The sequence below is a fragment of the Zophobas morio genome, unplaced genomic scaffold (assembly GCF_036711695.1).
Source record: "Zophobas morio isolate AGI-343-1 ecotype UQ-CSIRO unplaced genomic scaffold, CSIRO_AGI_Zmor_V1 ptg000020l, whole genome shotgun sequence".
In the NCBI taxonomy this organism is placed as follows: domain Eukaryota; kingdom Metazoa; phylum Arthropoda; class Insecta; order Coleoptera; family Tenebrionidae; genus Zophobas; species Zophobas morio.
The window spans coordinates 1460934-1479609 of NW_026972125.1; the positions used below are offsets into that span (position 1 = coordinate 1460934).

At 25.4% G+C, this 18676-nt stretch overlaps 1 protein-coding gene across 1 annotated transcript; it reads left to right on the forward strand.

Moving 5' to 3' along the window:
• Window positions 1-5626: 5626 nt before the first annotated feature.
• Window positions 5627-16909, forward strand: LOC135131423 (protein ecdysoneless-like). Its single transcript, XM_064059171.1, has 4 exons — window positions 5627-5936; window positions 6110-6315; window positions 6373-7160; window positions 15808-16909. The coding sequence occupies exons 1-4, from the start codon at window positions 5693-5695 to the stop codon at window positions 16475-16477; spliced, it is 1908 nt and encodes a 635-aa protein (XP_063915241.1). The 5' UTR covers window positions 5627-5692; the 3' UTR covers window positions 16478-16909.
• The last annotated feature ends 1767 nt before the right edge of the window (window positions 16910-18676 follow it).

Consider the following 18676-nt stretch of genomic DNA (forward strand, 5'->3'; position numbering starts at 1 on the left):
ATTGAAAAAATAAAAAAATATAAAATCGGTACATTGATAAATCGAAAAATTGTAAAAACAGGAAAAACCTAAACGAGGAATTACAAAACGAAAACTTGTAAAAATGAAAAATTAAAAATCGAAAAATGGAAAAATTCTAAAATCGTAAAATCGAAAAAGTGAACAATTTTTTATTTTTTTTTATTATATTGTACATACCTATGTATAATGAAAACTAGAAAAATTGCAAATCAAAAATTGACAAACCGAAAAATTGATAAAAAAAATATTTCCAAAAATTAAAACTCGTGAAAATTCCAAAATCTAAAAATTGAAACATCTAAAAGTTGAAAGATAAAATTTGTCGTAAAATTGAACAAACAAAAAAAAATAAAATTGAAAAAACAAAAAATTATAAAATCGGTACATTGATAAATCGAAAAATTGTAAAAATAAAGGAAAAACCTAAACGAGGAATTACAAAACGAAAATTTGTAGAAATGAAAAATTAAAAATCGAAAAATGGAAAAATTCTAAAATCGTAAAAATAAAAAAGTGAGCAATTTTTATTTTTCTTAATTATATGTATAATGAAAACTACAAAAATTGCTAATTAAAAATTTAAAAATTTCACTTTGAAAAATCGAAAAACTGAAAAACTAAAGAAAATAAAAACCATCGAAAAATTTAAAGCTTAGGAATCTAAAAATGGAAACATCCTAAAGTCGGAAAATAGAAAAACTGAAAAATAAAATTTGAAAAACAAAAAAAAATCAAATTGAAAAAGCAGAAAATTATAAATCGAGAAATCGTAAAAATAAGAAAAAAAGCCGAAACAAAATATTGTAAAACGAAAATTGAAAAACCGAAAAATTGATAAAAATAGAAACTAAATATAGAAATGAAAAATTGAAAAATCGAAAAATTGAAAACTCGTAACTAGTTTTTTTTTTTAAATTGTTATTACACATTTAAAATGAAAACTGGAAAAATTGTAAATTAAAAATTAAGAAACGAAAATTAAAAAATCTAAAGTTTGAAAAACGAAAAACTGAAAACCGGAAAATTGAAAAATTAAAAATTGAAAAACGGAAAAATTCCAAAATCGTAAAATTGAAAAAGTGGATAATTTTTTATTTTTTTTTATTATATTGTATATACAATGAAAACTACAAAAATTGCAAATCAAAAATTAAGAATAGAAAAATCGAAAATTAAAAAAATTCACAGTGAAAAAGTAAAGAAAATAAAAAACCTAAACGAAAAATTGAAGAAATGGAAAATAAAAACTATGGAAAAATTTAAAACTCATGAAATTGCAAAATCTAAAAATTGAAACATCCTAAAGTCGGAAAATAGAAGAAGTGAAAAATAAAACTAAAAACTAAAATTGAAGAAACACAAAAAAAATGAGAAATTGCAAAGCGAAAAATCAAAAAAATTTGAAGTGAAAAAACAAAAAATTATAAATTCGGAACATTTATAAATCCAAAAATTGTAAAAACAAGAAAAAAAACCGAAACGAAAAATTACAAAACGAAACTTTATAAAAATGAAAAATGCTAAAATCCTAAAATTGAAAGTTTTTTTTTAATTGTTATTACATATTTAAAATGAAAACTATAAAAACGGTAAATCAAAAATTAAGAAACGAAAAATTAAAAAATCTAAAAGTTAAAAATCCAAAAATCTGAAAACTGAAAAATAAAATTCGATTAGTTGCATGTCGTAAAATTTGCGAAACAAAAAAAAATTAAAATTAAACAATTATAAATCGAAAAATCAAAAAATTCGAATTAAGAAAGCAAAAAATTATAAATCCGGACATTGATAAATTAAAAAAATTTCAAAATAAAGGGACAAAACGAAACGAGGAATTGCGAAACGAAAATTTGTAGAAATGAAAAATTGAAGAATCGAAAAATTGAAAATATAAAAATCGGAAAAGTGAAAAAGTGAATAATTTTTAAAGTTATTGTGATTACACATTTAAAATGAAAACTACAAAAATTGAAAATCAAAAATTAAGGAACAAAAAATGAAAAACCGAAAAATTGATAATATAAAAATTAAATAACGAAATGGAAAATTGAGAATCCAAAAATTGAAGAAATCAAAAATTGAAAAATCGAAAAATTGAAAACTCGTGAATAGTTATTTTTTTAATTGTTATTACATATTTAAAATGAAAACTAGAGAAATTGTGAATTAAAAAATTAAGAAACGAAAAATTAAAAATCGAAAAATGGAAAAATTCTAAAATCGTAAAAATAAAAAAGTGAACAATTTTTCTTTTTCTTTATTATATGTATAATGAAAACTACAAAAACTGCTAATTGAAAATTTAAAAATTTCACTTTGAAAAATCGAAAAACTGAAAAATAAAATTTGAAAAACAAAAAAAAATCAGATTGAAAAAGCAAAAAATTATAAATCGAGAAATCGTAAAAATAAGAAAAAAAGCCGAAACAAAAAATTGTAAAGCGAAATTGAAAAACCGAAAAACTGAAAATTAAAATTAAATATCGAAATGAAAAATCGAGAATCCAAAAACTGAAAAATCGAAAAAATGAAAACTCCTAAATTGTTTTTTTTTTAATTGTTATTACACATTTAAAATGAAAACTAGAAAAATTGTAAATTAAAAATTAAGAAACGAAAAATTAAAAAATCTAAAAGTCGAAAAACGAAAAATTGAAAACCGGAAAATTGAAAAATTGAAAATCGAAAAATGGAAAAATTCTAAAATCGTAAAATTAAAAAAGTGAACAATTTTTATTTTTCTTTATTACATGTGTAATGAAAACTACAAAAATTGCTAATTAAAAATTTAAAAATTTCACTTTGAAAAATCGAAAAACTGAAAAATAAAATTTGAAAAACAAAAAAAAATCAAATTGAAAAAGCAAAAAATTATAAATCGAGAAATCGTAAAACTAAGAAAAAAGCCGAAACAAAAAATTGTAAAACGAAATTGAAAGACCGAAAAATTGACAAAATAAAAATTAAATATCGAAATGAAAAATTGAGAATCCAAAAATTGAAAAATCGAAAAATTGAAAACTCCTGAATAGTTATTTTTAATTGTTATTACACATTTAAAATGAAAACTAGAAAAATTGTAAATTAAAAATTAAGAAACGCAAAATTAAAAAATCTAAAAGTCGAAAAACGAAAAATTGAAAACCGGAAAATTGAAAAATTAAAAATCGAAAAATGAAAAAATTCTAAAATCGTAAAATTGACAAAGTGAACAATTTTTTATTTTTTTTTATTATATTGTATATATGTATAATGAAAACTAGAAAAATTGCAAATCAAAAATTGACAAACCGAAAAATTGATAAAAAAAATATATCCAAAAATTAAAAGTCGTGAAAATTTCAAAATCTAAAAATTGAAACATCTAAAAGTTGAAAGATTAAATTTGTCATTAAATTGAACAAACAAAAAAAAAAATAAATAAAATTGAAAAAACAAAAAATTATAAAATCGGTACATTGATAAATCGAAAAATTGTAAAAATGAAGGAAAAACCCAAACGAGGAATTACAAAACGAAAATTTGTAGAAATGAAAAATTAAAAATGGAAAAATGGAAAAATTCTAAAATCGTAAAATTAAAAAAGTGAACAATTTTTATTGTTCTTTATTATATGTATAATGAAAACTACAAAAATTGCTAATTAAAAATTTAAAAATTTCACTTTGAGAAATCGAAAAACTGAAAAATAAAATTTGAAAAACAAAAAAAAAACAAATCGAAAAAGCAAAAAATTATAAATCGAGAAATCGTAAAAATAAGAAAAAAGCCGAAACAAAAAATTGTAAAACGAAATTGAAAAACCGAAAAACTGATAAAATAAAAATTAAATATCGAAATGAAAAATTGAGAATCCAAAAATTGAATCGAAAATTGAAAACTCCTGAGTAGTTATTTTTTTTTAATTGTTATTACACATCTAAAATGAAAATTAGAAAAATTGTAAATTAAAAATTAAGAAACGAAAAATTAAAAAATCTAAAATTTGAAAAACGAAAAATTGAAAACCGGAAAATTGAAAAATTAAAAATCGAAAAATGGAAAAATTCTAAAATCGTAAAATTGACAAAGTGAACAATTTTTAATTTTTTTTATTATATTGTATATATGTATAATGAAAACTAGAAAAATTGCAAATCAAAAATTGACAAACCGAAAAATTGAAAAAAAAATATACCCAAAAATTAAAACTCGTGAAAATTCCAAAATCTAAAAATTGAAACATCTAAAAGTTGAAAGATAAAATTTGTCATAAAATTGAACAAACAAAAAAAAATAAAATTGAAAAAACAAAAAATTATAAAATCGGTACATTGATAAATCGAAAAATTGTAAAAATGAAGGAAAAACCCAAACGAGGAATTACAAAACGAAAATTTGTAGAAATGAAAAATTAAAAATTGAAAAATGGAAAAATTCTAAAATCGTAAAATTAAAAAAGTGAACAATTTTTATTGTTCTTTATTATATGTATAATGAAACCTACAAAAATTGCTAATTGAAAAGTTAAAAATTTCACTTTGAAAAATCGAAAAACTGAAAAATAAAATTTGAAAATCAAAAAAAAAATCAAATTGTAAAAGCAAAAAATTATAAATCGAGAAATCGTAAAAATAAGAAAAAAAGCCGAAACAAAAAATTGTAAAACGAAATTGAAAAACCGAAAAATTGACAGAATAAAAATTAAATATCGAAATGAAAAATTGAGAATCCAAAAATTGAAAAATCGAAAAATTGAAAACTCCTGAATAGTTTTTTTTAATTGTTATTACACGTTTAAAATGAAAATTAGAAAAATTGTAAATTAAAAATTAAGAAACGAAAAATTAAAAAATCTAAAAATTGAAAAACGAAAAATTGAAAAATTAAAAATCGAAAAATGGAAAAATTCTAAAATCACAAAATTAAAAAAGTGAACAATTTTTAATTTTTTTTTATTATATTGTATGTATGTATAATGAAAACTACAACAATTGCAAATCAAAAATTAAGAATCGAAAAACAGAAAAATCGAAAATAAAAACTATCGAAAAATTTAGAACTCATGAAATTCCAAAATCTAAAAATTGAAACGTCCTAAAGAACGTCGGAAAATCGAAAAACTGAAAAATAAAACTAAAAACCAAATTGAACAAACAAAAAAATTGCAAAGCGAAAAATCGAAAAAATTTAAAGTGAATAAACAAATTATAAATTCGGAACATTTATAATTCCAAAAATTGTAAAAATAAGAAAAAAAACCGAAACGAAAAATTACAAAACGAACATTTGTAAAAATGAAAAATTGAAAAAAGGGCAAAATATAAGCCCCACCCACCCGCCCTGTCTCATTTCTGATGATTTTTTTATTCGTCTTAAGCCGAGGGGCGGAGCTTAATTGTAAGAACCTTATTTTTCTACGAGAAATTACCATGTGAAATATGTTCTTAAGGAATCGTGTTATACAAATGCTCCGCAAGGAGGCAACCCGAATCGAGGAGGAGCCTCCAAGTTCCCGCATTTTTACTTTATGTCTTGCTTTATGTCATCTTTTTTAATTCAGGTAATTCAAGTTTGCGGGAATTTTGGTTAGTTAGGGTGGTGAACTGTGTGGTAGACCTGGCAGACGTGACGTCATTTGTCAACAATGTCATTTAAATTTTTTGATTGATTGTTTTTATTCAAACGAACAATGGCCAGTAAAGCGAACGTTCTTGAATCAGTGCGTGAAGACGATTTCGTGGAGTATTTTCTTTTTCCGGTGATTGATTCGCGCGATGACAAGGAGCAGGAAATCGTCTTGAACCGGTTTCTGTGTCAGGCGGAAAAAATCGTCGAGAAGTACACAAAGGAGCACTTGTGGCACAAAGATGAGTTCAAATTGAGTGTGAGGACTTGGGTCAGCAATTCCCTGATTCACGGCGACGAAAACACAGGTAGTTTAATTTTTGTATCGCCTTGTCTCCCAATTTTTGTCGTGGTTTTGAGGTTATGAGATTGACAGGCATTTTTTCGTGCCCTAAAATATTTCTAAAAATTTAGCGATAACAGTTAGGACGACTGAAACCGTTGCTCGATTTAAACAAGGAACCCCATTTATGAATTTCAGAGTTCTTGCCCCCACATCTGCACGGCGTGACTCACTTTGGTGACAATATCGAGGATGAATGGTTCATTGTGTTCCTTCTACGGGAGCTGACCAAAGAAATCGACGGTTTAATCGCAAGAATTTATGACGCGGACGGCGAATTTTTACTAATTGAAGCCGCTGAATATCTACCCCCATGGGCAGACCCCACCACTTGCGAAAAAAGGGTGCGTTTCTGATTCATTTATCACCCGAATAAAACAGTGTGGTGTCTCAATTTCCAGGTGTACTTCTTCCAAGGTAACCTCCACATCATCCCCCTCACCGACCCCGCCCACCCTTCCCTCTCCCTCTCCTCCGCCCTCTCCCTCATCCTCAACAACCCCACCGAGACCCTCGCCTCCTGCGACATCCAGAACAGCATAATCAACAAACTCCAGGACTACCCTGGGAAAATCGCGTCCAACTTGCACCACGCCACGGCCTACTTGCCCGTGGGCATCGCGGCCATCCTGACCCACAAACCCGCCCTAATAGCGCCCGCGGTCCAGGTGTTCTGCAACCGCGACTCCGTCGATGCCAAAACGATCCGAGCCATGAAGTATTTTCCTCCAGAGAATCGCGTTAATGTCAGGGTGACATTCACGAAATGCCTGTACGCAATGCTGACCCACAGCAAGTACGTTCCCGACCGCAGGACGGGGTGGAATTTGCCGAGGAACGACAGTCCGCAGTTTAAAAGCCACGATTTGGGGGTGAAGATCGCGTGCGGGTTCGAGATTCTGGCGGCCGAGGCGAAGCCGAGCGAGGACGTGGAGGAGGATAGGGGCTGGGGGAGGTACGTGGGCAGGCTGAGGGAGAAGAATTATTTTCGGGGGTTGCTGGAGGGGTCGCGGGAGTACAACGATTTGGTGAATAAGGCGAAGGAGTACTATGTGAAGCATAGGGATTCGATGAGGAGTACGCCGCTGGTGGGGCAGGAGGTGCTGGAGTTGAGCAGGGGGCTGGAGTATAGGGCGGAGGAGCTGAGGAAGAGGGAGGAGAGTTTGCCGCCGGATGATGATGATTCGTGGTAAGGGTGGTTGATGTAGTGATTCAGTTCCGTTCCTAGATTTATTTAATCATCGTTTTAAATAACCGTTACTAATGAAGGAGATTGTCGATACGACCTGAAAGGTCGGCGTAAATTAATGATGATTTTCTTCAAGTAATTGCGCATTATTTTTACTTACTGAGCGTAATCTTATAATTTTTCGAAAAATGTGAATGTATTTATCGATTTCGAAATATCATAATTTTTCGTTTTTTTTTTATTTTTCATTTTTTAATTTTTCATGATTTTTTAATTTTTCAACTTTTTTTTCAATTTTTCAATTTCTCGACTTCCAAATTTCTCAATTTTTCGTTTTGCAATTTTGCAATTTTTCATTTTTTCGATTTTGCAGTTTCTCAATTTTATCTCATAATTTTTCGTTTTTTCATTTTCTTTATTTTTTCGATTATATAATTTTTGGTTTATTCAAATTTTTAATTTTCATTTTTTTTTTAATTTACAATACATATTTGTCTTTTTTTCGATTTTGCACTTTTTATTTTTGATTTTTAAGTTTCTCAATCTTTAATCTTTCGATTTTTCAATTTTTCAAGTGTTTCATTTCCAATTTTTTAATTTTGCAAAGTTTTCATTTTATACTTTTTCGTTTTTTTCATTTTCGATTTTTCAATTCTACAATTTTTCCATTTATTTTAAGCGAAAAAAAGCAACATCGAAAAAGTGGAAAAAAGAAAAAACGAATCGAATCGAGAAATTAAAAAATAAAAACTGAAAAATTGAAATTCTGAATAAATGAAAAAGTTGTAAAATCTAAATAATTGAAAAATGGAAAATTTTTAAAAATTATAATTATCTTATTACAAATTTAAAATGAAGACTAGAAAAATTGCAGATCAAAAATTGAAGAAACGAAAAATTGAAAAATCTAAACGTTGGAAAATCGAAAAATTGAAAACCGGCAAATTAAACATTTCATATTGAAAAACCGAAAAATTGATAAACTAAAAAAAATAAAAAGCCTTCGTATAATTGAAAAAAATTGTAAAAATGAAAAATTGAAAACTAGAAAAATTCTAAAACCGTAAAATTAAAAATCGGAAATATTGTTTTAATTATCATCAGCATCACATATTTATAATGAAAATTATAAAAATTCCAAATTAAACATTGAAAAACCGAAAAATTGATAAAAATAAAAAAATATATCGAAACGACAATTAATTAAGAATCCAAAAATTGAAGAATTTTTGGATTCTTAATTTAAATCAAAAACTGAAAAATTGAAAAATTAAAACTGGTGAAAATTCCAAAGTCTACAAATTGAAACATCTAAAAGTTGAAAAATCGAAAAACTGAAAGATAAAATTTGGCGTAAATTTGAAGAAACAAAAAAAAAAATCAAAATTGAAAAAACAAAAAATTATAAAATCGGAACATTTATAAAGCGAAAAATTGAAAAAATAAGCAAAAAAAAAAACCGAAACGAAAACTTGTAAAAATGGAAAATTGAAAAATTCAAAATCGAAAAACGGAAAAATTCTAGAATCCTAAAATTGAAAAAGTAATTTTTTTTAATTATTATTATTACATATTTAAAATGAAAACTAGAAAAATTGTAAATTAAAAATTAAGAAACGAAAAATTAAAAATCTAAAAGTTGAAAAATCGAAAAATGGAAAAATTCTAAAATCGTAAAATTCAAAAAGTGAACAATTTTTTATTTTTTTTATTATATAATGAAAACTACAAAAATTGCAAATCAAAAATTAAGAATCGAAAAATAGAAAAATCGAAAATTTAAAAAATTCACAGTGAAAAAACAAAAAATTACAAAACGAAAGTTTCTAAAAATTCAAAATAAAAAATGAAAAATTCTAAAAACCTAAAATTGAAAGATTTTTTTTTTAATTGTTATTACATATTTAAAATGAAAACTATAATAATTGTAAAACAAAAATTGAAAACTGAAAAATAAAATCCGAAGAGTTGCATGTCTTTTTTTAAAATATACAATACATATTTCTTTTTTTTTTCGATTTTGCACTTTTTATTTTTGATTTTTAAGTTTCTCAATCTTTGATCCTTCGATTTTTCAATTTTTCAAGTATTTCATTTCCATTTTTTTAATTTTTCAAAGTTTTCATTTTATAGTTTTTCCTTTTTTCATTTTTGATTTTTCAATTCTACAATTTTTCCATTTATTTTAAGCGAAAAATAGCAACATCGAAAAAGTGGAAAAAAGAAAAAACGAATCGAATCGAGAAATTGAAAAATAAAAAACTGAAAAATTGAAAATCTGAATAAATGAAAAAGTTGTAAAATCCAAATAATTGAAAAATGGAAAAATTCAAAATCGTAAAATTGAAGAAGTGAAAATTTTTAAAAATTGTAATTATTTTATTACAAATTTAAAATGAAGACTAGAAAAATTGCAGATCAAAAACTGAAGAAACGAAAACTTGAAAAATCTAAAAGTTGGAAAATCGAAAAATTGAAAACCCGAAAATTAAACATTTCATATTGAAAAACCGAAAAATTGGTAAACTAAAGAAAATAAAAACCTACACGAAAAATTTAATAATTGAAAAAATTTGTAAAATTGAAAAATCGAAAATTCGGAAAATTCTAAAATCGTAAAATTGAAAATGGGAAATTTTGTTTCAGTTATCATCACATAATTATAATGAAAATTACAAAAATTGCAAATTAAAAATTGAAAAACTGTAAAAAAACATCAAAACGAAAAATTAAGAATCCAAAAATTGAAGAAATAAAAAATTGAAAAATTGAAAAAATAAAACTGGTGAAAATACCAAAGTCTACAAATTGAAACATCTAAAAGTCGGAAAATCGAAAAACTGAAAGATAAAATTTATCGTAAATTTGAAGAAACAAAAAAAAATAAAAATTGAAAAAAACAAAAAACTATAAAATTGGAATAAAGCGAAAATTTGAAAAAAGCAAAAAAAACGAAACGAAAAATTGAAAAATTCTAGAATCCTAAAATTGAAAAAGTTATTTTTTTTTAATTATTATTACATATTTAAAATGAAAACTAGAAAAATTGTAAATTAAAAATTAAGAAACGAAAAATTAAAAATCTAAAAGTTGAAAAATCGAAAAATTGAAAACAGGAAAATTGAAAAATTTCACATCGAAAAATTGAAAACTCGTGAAATTGCAAAATTTAAAAATTGAAACGTTCAAAAGTTGGAAATCGAACACAAAAAAAACCGAAAAATTAAAAAAAATTGAGATTGAAAAAATAAAAAAATATACAATCGGGAAATTGATAAATCGAAAAATTCTAAAAATAAAGGAAAAACCTAAATGAGGAATTACAAAACGAAAATTTGTACAAATAAAAAATTAAAAATCGAAAAATTCTAAAATCGTAAAATTAAAAAAGTGAACAATTTTAATTTTTTTTATAATATGTATAATGAAAACTACAAAAATTACAAATTAAAAATTTAAAAATTTCACTTTGAAAAAGCGAAAAACTGAAAAATTAAAGAAAATAAAAAACCGATACGAAAAATTGAAGAAATGGAAAATAAAAACTATCTAAAAATTTAAAATTCACGAAATTGCAAAAACTAGAAATGGAAACATCCTAAAGTCGGAAAATAGGAAAACTGAAAAATATAATTTAAAAAACAAAAAAAAAAATCAAATTGAAAAAACAAAAAATTATAAATTGAGAAATAGTAAAAATAAGAAAAAAAGCCGAAACAAAAAATTGTAAAACGAAAATTGAAAAACCGAAAAATTGATAAAAATAAAAATTAAATATCGAAATGAAAAATTGAGAATCCAAAAATTGAAAAATCGAAAAATTGAAAACTCCTGAATAGTTTTTTTTTTATTGTTATTACACATTTAAAATGAAAACTAGAAAAATTGTAAATTAAAAATTAAGAAACGAAAAATTAAAAAATCTAAAAGTTGAAAAACGAAAAATTGAAAACCGGAAAATTGAAAAATTAAGAATCGAAAAATAGAAAAATCGAAAATTTAAAAAATTCACAGTGAAAAACTAAAGAAAATAAAAAAAAACTAAACGAAAAATTGAAGAAATGGAAAATAAAACTATCGAAAAATTTAGAACTCATGAAATTGCAAAAGTTAAAAATTGAATCGTCCTAAAGTCGGAAAATAGAAAAACTGAAAAACAAAATTAAAAAGTAAAATTGAAGAAACAAAAAAAAATGAAAAATTGCAAAGGGAAAAATCGAAAAAATTGAAAGTGAAAAAACAAAAAAATATAAATTCGGAACATTTATAAATCCAAAAATTGTAAAAATAAGAAAAAAAACCGAAACGAAAAATTACAAAACGAAAATTTGTAAAAATGAAAAATTCTAAAATCCTAAAATTTAAAGTTTTTTTTTTTTTAATTATTATTACATATTTAAAATTAAAACTATAAAAATTGTAAATCAAAAATTAAGAAACGGAAAATTAAAAAATCCAAAAGTTAAAAATCCAAAAATCTGAAAACTGAAAAATAAAATTCGATTAGTTGCATGTCGTAAAATTTGCGAAACAAAAAAAAATTAAAATTAAAAATTATAAATCTAAAAATCAAAAAATCAAAAAATTCGAATTAAGAAAGCAAAAAATTATAAATCCGGACATTGATAAATTAAAAAAAATTCAAAATAAAGGGACAAAACGAAACGAGGAATTGCGAAACGAAAATTTGTAGAAATGAAAAGTTGAAGAATCGAAAAATTGAAAATATAAAAATCGGAAAAGTGAAAGTGAACAATATTTAAAATTATTGTGATTACACATTTAAAATGAAAACTACAAAAATTGAAAATCAAAAATTAAGGAACGAAAAATGAAAAAATCTGAAAGGTGAAAAACCAAAGAAAAGCCAAAACGAAAAATTGCAAATTGAAAAATTGAAAAAACAAAAAATTGAGAAGTCGTAAAAATAAGAAAGCCGGAACGAAAAATTGCAAAACGAAAACTTGTAAAAATGAAAAATCGAAAACTCGGGAAATTCGAAAATTGAAAATGTGAAATTTTGTTAATTACTATTACATATTTAAAATGAAAACTAGAAAAATTGCAAATCAAAAATTGAAAAACCGAAAAATTGATGAAAATAAAGAAAATAAAATATCGAAACGAAAAATTAAAGAAATAAAAATTGAAAAATCTGAAAATTAAAAATTCGTGAAATTGCAAAATTTGAAACATCCAAAAGTTGGAAATTCGAAAAATTTAGGAAATGAAAAATGGAAAACTCGAAAAATTCTAAAATTGTAAAATTGCAAATGCGATTTTTTTAAATTATACATATTTAAAATGAAAACTAGGAAGATTGCAATTCAAAAATTACAAAACCGAAAAATTGAAAAAAATAAAAAATAAAAATTGAAACGAAAAATTAAGAATCGAAAAATTGAAACATCCAAAAGTTGGAAATTCGAAAAACTGAAGAATAAAACTCGAAGAAAAAAATTGTAAATCGAAAAGTTGAAGAAAATAAAGAGAATGCAAAAATCGAAAAATCAAAAAACCAAAATCGAAAAATCAAAACATTAAAAATTCAATAAATCGAAATTCGAGCCACCGAAAAATTGAAAATCAAGAAATCGAAACTGAAAAATCAAAAAATCGAGAATTCAAGCAATCTAGAAACCGAAAAAGCGAAAATTTAAAAAATGAGAAAAGAAAAATCGAAAAATGAAAAATCAAAAATTCGTGAAATCGAAAAATCACGATAATAAAGATTCGAAAAATCAAACATCGAAAATCGAGAAATAGAAAAAGCAAAACATTAAATATTAAAAAAAAAAAATTTAAATTAAAAATCAAAAAATGAAAAATTCTAAAATCCAAAAATTCAAAGTTATTTTTTTTTAAATTATTATTACATATTTAAAATGAAAACTATAAAAATTGTAAATCAAAAATTAAGAAACGAAAAATAAAAAAATCTTAAAAGTTAAAAATCCAAAAATCTGAAAACTAAAAAATAAAATTCGAAGAGTTGCATGTCGTAAAATTCGAGAAACAAAAAAAAATTAAAATTAAAAATTTACAAATCGAAAAATTAAAAAATTCGAATTAACAGAGCAAAAAATTATAAATCCGGACATTGATAATTTGAAAAATTGTCAACAGAAAAGGACAAAACGAAACGAGGAATTGTGAAACGAAAATTTGTAGAAATGAAAAATTGAAGAATCGAAAAATTGAAAATATAAAAATCGGAAAAGTGAAAAAAAGAAAAATTTTTCAAATTATTGTGATTACACATTTAAAATGAAAACTACAAAAGTTGAAAATCAAAAATTCGGGAACGAAAATGAAAAAATTTAAAAGGTGAAAAATTGAAAAACCAAAGAAAAAAAACCAAAACGAAAAATTGCAAATTGAAAAAACAAAAAAATTATAAATCGAGAAATCGTAAAAATAAGAAAAAAAGCCGACGAAAAATTGCAAAACGAAAACTTGTAAAAATGAAAAATCGAAAACTCGGAAAATTCTAAAATTGTAAAATTGCAAATGTGATTTTTTTAAATTATTATTATTACATATTTAAAATGAAAACTAGAAAGATTGCAATTCAAAAATTACAAAACCGAAAAATTGAAAAAAATAAAGAAAATAAAAACTGAAACGAAAAATTAAGGATCGAAAAATTGAAAAATTGAAACATCCAAAAGTTGGAAATTCGAAAAACTGAAGAATAAAACTCGAAGAGAAAAATTGTAAATCGAAAAGTTGAAGAAAATTCGAACAATCTAAAAATGAAAAAAATGAGAAATCGAAAAACCAAAATATTGAAAAATCGAAAATCGAGAAATTGAAAATTGATGCATCGAAGAAAACGAAAAACGTCAATCTTTCGTTTTTTGAAAAACTGAAAAATCGAAATGTCGAAAAATCTAAAGAAGGGAAAATGCAAAAATCAAAAAACCAAAATCGAAAAATCGAAAATCAAGAAATCGAAACTGAAAAATCAAAAATTCGGGAAATCAAGCAATCTAGAACCCGAAAAATCGAAAAATCATGACAATAAAAATTCGAAAAATCAAATATCGAAAATCGAGAAATAGAAAAAGCAAAACATTAAATATTAAAAAGAAAAGAAAAAACAGATATCGAAAAACTGAAAAATCGGAAAAATCGAATATTCTAAAAATGAGAAAACGGAGAAGTCGAAAACTCGAAATTAAAAAAATCTGGAATTCGAAAAATAGAAAAATCGAAGCATCAAAAGTCGACAAGTCGAGAAATCGAAATATTAGGAAACTCGAAAAATCCAAAAACGAGAAAGTGCAAAAATCGAAAAATCAGAAAACCAAAATCGAAAATCAAGAAATCGAAACTGAAAATAATCAAAAAATCGAGAATTCAAGCAATCTAGAAACCGAAACATCGAAAATTTCGAAAATGAGAATAGAAAAATCGCGACAATAAAAATTCGAAAAATCAAACATCGAAAATCGAGAAATAGGAAAAGCAAAACCTTAAATATTAAAAAGAAAAGAAAAAACAGAAATCGAAAAACTGAAAAATCGGAAAAATCGAATATTCTAAAAATGAGAAAATGGAGAAGTCAAAAACTCGGGAATTCGAAAAATAGAAAAATCGAAGTATCAAAAAGTCGACAAGTCGAAAAATCGAAATATTGGAAAATTCGAAAAATCTAAAAATGAGAAAGTGCAAAAATCGAAAAATCTAAAACCAAAATTGAAAATAAAGAAATCGAAATTGAAAAATCAAAAAATCCAGAATTCAAGCAATCTAGAAACCGAAAAATCGAAAATTCTAAATATGAGAAAAGAAAAATCGAAAAATGAAAAATGAAAAATCGAAAAATCATGATAATAAAAATTCGAAAAACAGAAATCGGAAAAATCGAAAATTCTAAAAACGGGAAAATGGAGAAGTCGAAAATTCTAAAAATTAAATTTCAGTGTAATGGTTTTTAAAACCATTAAATTACAGATTTCCAATGAAAACTACAAAAATTGCAAATCAGAGATTGAAAACGGAAAAACTGAAAGTCGAAGAATTGAAAAATCAAAAAAAGGAAAAACTATGAAATGAGAAAATTGAAAAATCGAAAAATTGCAAAGTCTAAAAACTGAAACATCGAAAGTTGGAAAATCGAAAAACTGAAAAATTCGATAATGAAAAATTGAAAAATTTCAAATCGAAAAATTGAAAAAATTGACATTGTAAACAAAAAATTATAAAATCGAAATGATAAAGAAAATAAAAAACCGAAAAGAAAAATTGCAAATCGAAAAATTAAAACTCGAGAAACAAAAATCCAAACATTGCAAAATCTGAATATCGAAAATATCCAAAGTTGGAAAATCGAAAAACTGAAAAATTTAAACTTGGAGACTCGAAAAATTGTCAAAATAAAGGAAAAAAAACGAAACAAGGAATTTCGAAACGAAAAATTGAAAAATCGAAAATATAAAAAACGAAAAATGGAAAAATCCAAAAATCGTAAAAGTGAACAATTTTTAAAATTATTGTTATTACACATTTAAAATGAAAACTACAAAAATTGAAAATCAAAAATGAAAAAATCTAAGAGGTGAAAAATCGAAAAATTGAAAACCAGAAAATTGAAAAATTACACTTTATGTATTCTAAATTCTCGACGTGCTTGTCCTTCCAGGTTGAACATCACCCCCGAAGAGCTCGACAAGATGCTCGAGGAGAAATACGGCCAGAAAAAATTCGTCACCATCAACAACAACTCCACCGCCGCCACCCTCACCGAGAAGCTCTCCCACTTCCTCAACCACGTGTCGGACCTCGACGGCGTCGAGCACCCCGACCCCGACGACTCCCCCACGCGCCCGCCCCGCGGCGTCAAGAAGCGCAACAAGGTCTCGTTCGCGCAGGGCACCAAGCCCGACCCCAACGCCCCCAACAACCGCATCAGCTTCGACCCCAACGCCTTCTCCTGCGCCGTCCAGAACATCCTCAACTTCGTCATCCCCGAGGACGACAGCTGGGACCTGGACTCGGGCTCGGACATGAGCGACTACGCCGACGAGACGGTGGACGAGGCGTCGTACGAGGGCGTCAAGAACAAGATGAAGCAGTACATGGAGGAGATGGACAAGGAGCTGGCGCAGACGACGATCGGGGAGAGCTTCGAGAAGAAGAACGGCGACGGGTTCGAGGACATCGAGAACTTCAAGCCGGTGGACATCGACATGAACGCGCTGAAGAACATCCTGGAGAGTTACAGGGCGCAGATGGGGGAGGCGGGGCCGAGCAGCAACATGCTGGGGCCGATGGGGGTGCACTTGGAGGCGAGGGGGAAGGAGGGGGAGTGAGAGGGAACGAAGGGTTTTAGATTTAAGTCGCACTTGGTTTTTTTCCTGTTCTTGAATCACTACGTTAGTGCCAATCATGCTGCCAGTGTATTAATGAGTGCTTTTTTGCGTAGGGGTAGTGCGAGCTGGAAGTCGAGGCAATTCGTATTCGTGTTTTTTGTTGTTATAAAAAATTTTACTGAAATACGTTCTGAGAAGAATTACGATTTTGATATTGTTTGCTTGTTATGAAAAAAAAAATATATATATTTTTGCTGTTTTTGGTACTAGGTATGGTATTAATGTAGAGACCGAGCTACGTACATCAAGCAATGAGATTAGACTTGTAACCTATACATTGTATTGTTTTCTAGTCTTAAATTAGCGATACTTTTTTTGTACTTTGACATTTTTTTACTGACTCATATCAAAAGTAAATATTCAACGCATGTACTAGTAGTTTTTTTCACACTTCCTTTTCACGTAAAAAACCTAATTTTATTTAAATAAAACATGCAAAAACAATTACAAAGAAATAAGAAAACAAAAATAAAAACAGCAACATCAAAAAATCGAAAATTTCCAAAGTCGAAAAACTGAAAAATTTAAACTTGAAAACTCGAAAAACTGAAAATAAAAAAAGAAATCAAATATCAAAAAGTCGGAAATTCGAAGAATTAAAAAATCGAAACACTGAGAAATAAAAAAATCGAGAATTCAAGCAATCTAGAAATCGAAACATCAAAAAGTCTAAAATTCGAAAATTTTAAAAATGAATAAAAAAACAAAAATAAAAATTCGAGAAATCGAAAAATCAAACTCCAAAAATTGAGAAATCGAAAAAATAAAAAATTGGAAAATTCAGAAGTTGGAAAATCGAAAAAATAAAAAATTTAAACTTGAAAACTCGAAATATTGCAAATTAGAAAACTGAAAAAACAAAAAGAAAACATCGAAAATTCGAAGAATCTAAGAATGGAAAAATCGAAAGATTAAAAACTAAAATCGAAAAACTAAAAAATCGGGAACATTCAAAAGCTGGAATATAGAAAAACTGGAAAATTTAAAAATGAAAAATTGCAAATCGAAAAATTGAAATTGAAAAATTCTGACGTTGCAAAAACGAAAAACTGAGAAAAAAAAATCGAAAAATAAAAAATTTAAACATTCGAAAAACGAAAAATTGGGAAATAGAAAGATTAAAAACCAAAATCGAAAAATCGAAAAACTAAAAAATCGGAAAATTCAAAAGTTGGAAAATCGCAAAACTGAAAAAATTTAAAATGAAAAAATGCAAATCCAAAAATTGAAATTGAAAAACAAAAAATTATAAAGTCGAAATAACAAAAAAAAAATTAATAAATAAAAATTGAAAAATTCCAAAGTTGGAAAATCGAAAAAATTTAAACTTGAAAAATTATAAATCGAAAAACTGAATAAACAAAAAAATAAAAAATGAAACATCAAAAAGTCAATAGTTTATGTCGAAAATTTGAAGAATTAAAAAATCGGAAAGTCGTAAGAACTAAATAAAAATGGAAAATCAAGAAACCTAAAAACTGAAAAATAAAAAAATCGGGAAATCAAGCAATTTAGAAATCGAAACATCAGAAAATCTAAAATTCGGAAATTTTAAAAATGAGAATAGAAAAATCGGAAAACTCAAAAGTTGGAAAATCGCAAGTGTTCAAAATGAAAAAATGGGAATTGAAAAAACAAAAAATTACAAAATCGAAATGATAAAAAAAATAAAATAAAAATTGTGAAGTTGGAAAATCGAAAAAACTGAAAAATTTAAACTTGAAAACTCGAAATATCGCAAATTAGAAAACTGAAAAATAAAAAATCAAAAAATCGAAACTTCGAAGAATTAAAAAGTCGAAATGTTGAAAAATCAAAAACTCGAGAAATAGAAAGATTAAAAACCAAAATCGAAAAATCAAAACTTTCGAAAGAACGAAAAATTGAGAAATAGAAAAACTAAACAATCGGAAAATTCAAAAGTTGGAAAATCGCAAAACAGAAAAATTTTAAAACGAAAAAATGCAAATCGAAAAACTGGAATTGAAAAACAAAAAATTATAAAATCGAAAAAATTAAAATAAAAGCTCAAAAATTCCAATGTAGGAAAATCTAAAAACTGAAAAATTTAAATTTGAAAACTCGAAATACTGCAAATTAGAAAACTGAAAAATGGAAAAAACGAAAAATGAAAAACTC